A 5,352-nucleotide genomic window follows, 5' to 3' on the forward strand; every position below is an offset into this window, starting at 1 on the left:
GGGCTTCAAGGCAGCATCGCTGCTGCCTGGGGGTCTGGAAGGGTCGTCCCTGCTCGTGCTGCTCAGGAGGGGGGGGAGCGGAGCCCTGCCAGCCCAGAGCAGCCCCACGGGGCTGCGGGTCCCCTCTGCCATCCCAACAGCAAGGGGAGGCAAGGAGGAGGAAACAAATCCTGGTGACCAACCCGAAAGGGCTTGAGTCACTTGGGAAAGGCGGCGGGGAAGACGGAAGGTGGATTTCAACCCAGGAGCCCTGGGACGGGGCTGCAGGCGGCGGGGCGGCCGCTCCTCGCCGGGCGAGGGCTGGGGGGGCTGCAGCCCCTGCCCCGGGAACTGGGGCGGGCAGAGCCAGCCCTGGGTTTGGCTTGGACACGTCACGGGCTTCTCCTGCATCATCGAGGTGACGCACGAACTCGAAGGGTGGAGAAACTGCCCCGGAGTTTCAAACCTCCGTTTTAGAGGTGCCCTCTCCCCCCTGTTTGAGAGCTGCCCCCCATTCCACAACCCCTGCCTGGAGGGCTCTCGCTGCTGACCCTTTCCCACCCACTCCTCATCACGCTGCAGGCCCGGCTCGTTGCCATGGCCAGGCTCGGTACACAAGAGCCACACGTCCAGCTCGGGAGTGCAGCAGCGTGCCCGGGGCAGCACTCACCGGTCCCCCCGTCTCCTCGGGGCACCCTTTGCTGGGCGCGGAGGGTCTGGCTGAGCAGCAGAACGGAGCGGCCTTGGCTGGGCGCTGGGGTGGGTGTGATGTTTGCTTTCGAGGCTGATGATGCAGCCCTGTTTGGATTAGATCGGTTCAGGTGATTGAGGCAGCCTGCGTGTTGAAAAGATTTTTGAATGGTTATTGCATTGCCTTTTTTGGCTTTGTGTGCTGGGCAGGGACAGAACACATTTGCAAGTAATTTAATGGAAGGATTATTTATGGTTGTGTTGTTATTTTTTTTACATTCACCTTGCGACCACATATTCAAAACAAAGCCATGGCTTTATCAAAACATGAAAGGGGCACCGTGGTGAGACACTCAGCCCCTGTCTAGTCAGAAGCAGAGCAAAAGGCCTTTAAATAAACACATGGAACAGAAAACAATTAGAACAATTTGCAGCGATTACCAGAGGTTCCCGTCTGTTCTGTTTCTCTAGCTGGCACAACCCCCTTTTTCACAGTCTGGTTAGTCTCTCCTGCACACAGGGTGATTGGGAGGGCACAGCTCAGCTGAGGGTGCCCTGAGCTACCGGGAAAGTGTGGTGTCCCTGCAAGGGGAACTGGCAGCAGGAGCGTGACAAGATGTCCATGAAAGGGTAATCCCAGCAGTGTTATTCTGGAAAAAGCCTAGATCCCCTCTCGTTAACAAATACAGAGAGGCTGGAGCTTTCTCCTGTGCTGGTCCCATAGTTGAGCACCTGGGAATCAAACTGGCTTCCCCAGCTTTCCTGCCTTATCTTGAACAGCAAAGTTTCTGATTTCTGCTACAGATCCTAAATAGAGAAAAGCCAACTTGTAATTCATTTATCCATCTCTCCCCATTTGTGGTTGCTCTGAGGTTTTGCTGGCCATGGGGGTGTTCTTAATTTTTAACAGGATCTTAAAATAATTTCTTTCCCTTGGAGATTTTTTTTTTCCTTTGTCTTTTTTAACCATTATTTTCCCTGAAGACTCTGCAGGACCTCTAGGAGCGTCCCCAAGGGTCCTGCTTTGAACTGCTTCAGCATAGCTGGGGGTCTGTCCTCCCTCCCCACTGGGCTACAGACATTGGCAGCTCAGCATGATTTTTTGAGTTCTGCTCTTGCAGTCAGGCTGTTCCCACAGGAAAGGGTGAGCTGCTCCAAGCCAAGCCAGGAAAAGGCATCAGCAGTGAGGCTTACGCTGTGCTTTATCTGCTTTGTGTCTCACTTGATTTTTGCATGTAGATAACAGGATTTCTTTCTCTGGCCAAGTGTCTCAAACTTGCCACTAATTATTATTATTATTAAAAAAAAAAAAAGTATGCCAATTGAGACTTGAATGTTTGGTGTTCATCCAAATCTTCATGCAGAAATAGCCCCACGCAAGCAGAAATTTTTTGCAGTTACACATTAAACTAACTGGTCAGTTCAGTTTCACAGTGTTATGAACAGCTCTGTAATCACGTAAGGAGAAACTTGGTGAGAAGTCTTTCATGTGCCTTTTTGCCAGGGAATCATCAGAAACATAAAAGGCCTGACTTTGTGTGAAACTGAGTACCTTTGATTCTCTGTGATTTATCTGCACTGGCACAGAACTGGCTGCCTTTACAGAGCTGTTGTCTCAGATGTTGATCACATGTCCTGAAAATATTATTAAGTCCTTGCCAAGTCTTCACATACTTAAGCCTGCTACCCCCTTGCTCTTGGGGGAGGTTAATTCATTTGTATAATAGGTTACCTTGGCCATGGCAGTTAAACTTTTTGTTTAAACGCAGGATTTTAAAGAAAAGCCAGTACTGATGAAGCATTGCTCATTTTTTAGAACATGTTATACTCCCTTACGCAAAAATACTTTTCCAAACCCTCTCCTCTTGGGTATTGAAAGACTGAAACACGTGCAATTACTTGTCCTGTATGGTGGAAACATTTCTCCTGACTATCACTGAATAAAAAATGTGTGTTTTGTGTTTAATTTAAGTATATATGTTCATTTTGTTCCATGTTCCTATGGTCAGAAGAAAGAAAGAGAAACAACAAAGCATAATCCATCCTCTCTTAAAACAAACCTCTGAGATAGGCAGGGTGAATCCTGGCCCAGAGCTCCTGTCCTGGATGGATGGTGCAGCCCCCCCTCCACACTCATCACCATCCTTTGTCTTTCAGCTCCTGCAGGAGTATCATTAGTCATCCCACATCCCAACATCAATGCAACAGTGGCACAAAACATCTTGCTCTCTGTTGAATACTCGTGCAGAGGCGTTGCCAGCGTTGAGTGGCGGCACGTGTCGAGCTGGGGCACCACCAAAATTGTTGAGTGGAAAAGTGGCACTGATGTCAACATATCCACAGTGTACAAAGACAGAGTGACTACTTTTGAAAATGGCTCCATACAGCTCCTGAACGTGAGCATGAGAGATGCTGGCTACTATTTTATCACTGTAACAGAGGAGTTTGGAACCAACACCTATGGCACCATCATAGTCAATGTTTACGGTATGAACTACCTGGGAGTTCTTGGCTTTACCCAGTTTTTAAACATTAATCTGCTTGTCATCAATTTTATAATACTAATGTTTTTTCTGTCCACCCTACAGAGATCATCTATGAAGATCTACACTTTGTAGCAGTTCTCTTTGCATTTCTTGCTGCAGTATCTGCCATTTTGATCTGCTTCATGTGGCTGTGTAATAAATCTCTGCACCTATTCCAGAAGAAGACAACACACAAACTAACAGGTATCTCTCTCTAGGAAAGCAGTCAAGGGATAGCGTTTTCAAGTCCTAATTTTAGCCTAAAATTCACTTGTCATTTGAGCCATAAAGGTGCTAAGCAGGGATACTAAGAAGCAAGACTAAGGGCTCAGTACAGTTACCCTTTCCAACTCTTTACTAGCTGAGGCAACCGAATAATAACTACTTAGTTGCAGATACCCACAGGGTTATCTACCTTATACATTTTGCATCAGAAACCACAAAATACATCCAATATTGCTAATTGCAAAACTTAGGGAGAAAAGGCCAGAGCTGCAATAACCTCTCATCAAAGGGCATGAGATGAAGTTAAGAGCATCATCATCCTACAGGATGGCCTTGGGAGCTGCTGCCACCTCACTTCATTGAGGGCTGAACTCTTCCTTTCCTCTCAAATCCCCCTTTCATCTGTCCTCATCTTTGATCTAGTTGCAGACTTCAGTGAACACTGACTAATATCAGAAGCAGACTCCTAACAGTCACCAAAAAAACCAGTCATGAAAAGCAGATCAAGGGCTGCACTGAAGGGAACACTCACGTATTGGAGAAGAAACTCCCAAGCCACAAACAGGGATGTACAGCCTAGGCAGGAAGAGAAGGTGCCACAGTACAGGCCTGGGCTCAAGCTCTGGGCACATCCTTGGAACAAGAGGTTTCCTTTACCACTTCAAAACATTTCAGGCATTCACCTCCCTTCTTTGTCAGTGCAGCTCCACTAGCGGTTTCTTGTCCTCTAAGTAAAAGGTCTGTATTTCTTCTCTAGTAAGTGCTGCTTAAGCTGTTTTGTTACAAGCAGCCTAAGTATCAGTATTTTACTACAGCAACACAGATACTTGAGAATTCTAAGCCTCATCGCCCAGACTTTGTGTGAACTCTGGAAGACCTGGTATGAGAAGAGATTAATTTGGCTCAAGCTGTCTCTTTCCTTTCTGCTGCTCACCTAGACCTTTAAGGGCTGCTGCTGCTTTCACACTGTACACACCACTCACAGGCTTCTGTAGCTACTGAAAATTTTCCTCTCATGCCAGAATATACTGGCTTCTGTTTAGATAAAGCCTCTCCCTCCAGTTAAAGCCAATCTTCCTACATAGCCAGGGTTCTACAAAGTCTGAATCAAGCACACTTATTCAGCAGACTTCAGGAAAAAGACAGTTCTGGAGACTTGCTCTGTAGTCTTCTAGAACCTGATCCAAAGCAGGGACCTAGCTGCTTCCCCAGTTCCACTTAAAAGACCCCTCCTTTCATAAGTCAAAAAGAGGTATAAGGACCAGCCCTGTGGACTGGTTTCCATAGTACTTTTAGTCCTACACTGGGAAAAAACAGTGTCACTTTAAAGATTGTGAGGGACTTTTTATGCAGTTAAATATTTTGAAAATACGTATTTAAACCTAATTGTAGATGAGTAAGCTTGAGCTAATATTAAGAAGTTCAAAATGTCTCGGCTATTAACACAGTGTTGTTAATTTTGGAGCACTGACCTTCCAACCCATTTGCCAATCAATAATAATATCCTTTTGTTTGCAGCGAGCACAACTGAAGAGATTGAATTGGAAACTATTGAGTGTTAGCCAAGGACTGTCTCATACCAAAAATAACAATTCTACCTCAGGAGAAAGTATTGGCGAGGCAAGTGAGAAGGTAAAATGTTTGTGACTACTGTGGAAACATCATGAGTTGCAAAGCTAATTAGACATGAAAGCAGCAGTGTCTGGTGGAGCTGCTTTGACCTGTTAAGACTTTGGCTCTGCTAGCAAAGGTCAAAGTAAAAAAAGAGCATGCTTTCATGCTGAGCATAAACACACTTCTTTGACTATTTAATAAAATCTACAGTCTCTACCACACTTAAAACAACAAACCAACCAAGCCTCTAAGATCAACCCATAAAGGAAATTATCATGGTCTTGAAAGACACCAGTATTTTGGCTACAGCAAGTCTCCT

At 46.0% G+C, this 5,352-nt stretch overlaps 1 protein-coding gene across 1 annotated transcript in view; it reads left to right on the plus strand.

The window, feature by feature from the left end:
- The window catches only part of VSTM5 (V-set and transmembrane domain containing 5), a 5,648-nt gene extending 667 nt beyond the window's left edge, over nucleotides 1-4,981 (plus strand). Inside the window, exons 2-5 of the mRNA XM_009999854.1 lie at nucleotides 562-738; nucleotides 2,827-3,156; nucleotides 3,258-3,398; nucleotides 4,938-4,981. Coding sequence (XP_009998156.1) covers nucleotides 562-738; nucleotides 2,827-3,156; nucleotides 3,258-3,398; nucleotides 4,938-4,981 — 692 coding nt within the window. The remainder of the gene's footprint in view (nucleotides 1-561; nucleotides 739-2,826; nucleotides 3,157-3,257; nucleotides 3,399-4,937) is intronic.
- Nucleotides 4,982-5,352: the final 371 nt, after the last annotated feature.

The sequence above is a fragment of the Chaetura pelagica genome, unplaced genomic scaffold (assembly GCF_000747805.2).
Source record: "Chaetura pelagica isolate M959 unplaced genomic scaffold, ChaPel_1.0 scaffold100, whole genome shotgun sequence".
Lineage (NCBI taxonomy): Eukaryota > Metazoa > Chordata > Aves > Apodiformes > Apodidae > Chaetura > Chaetura pelagica.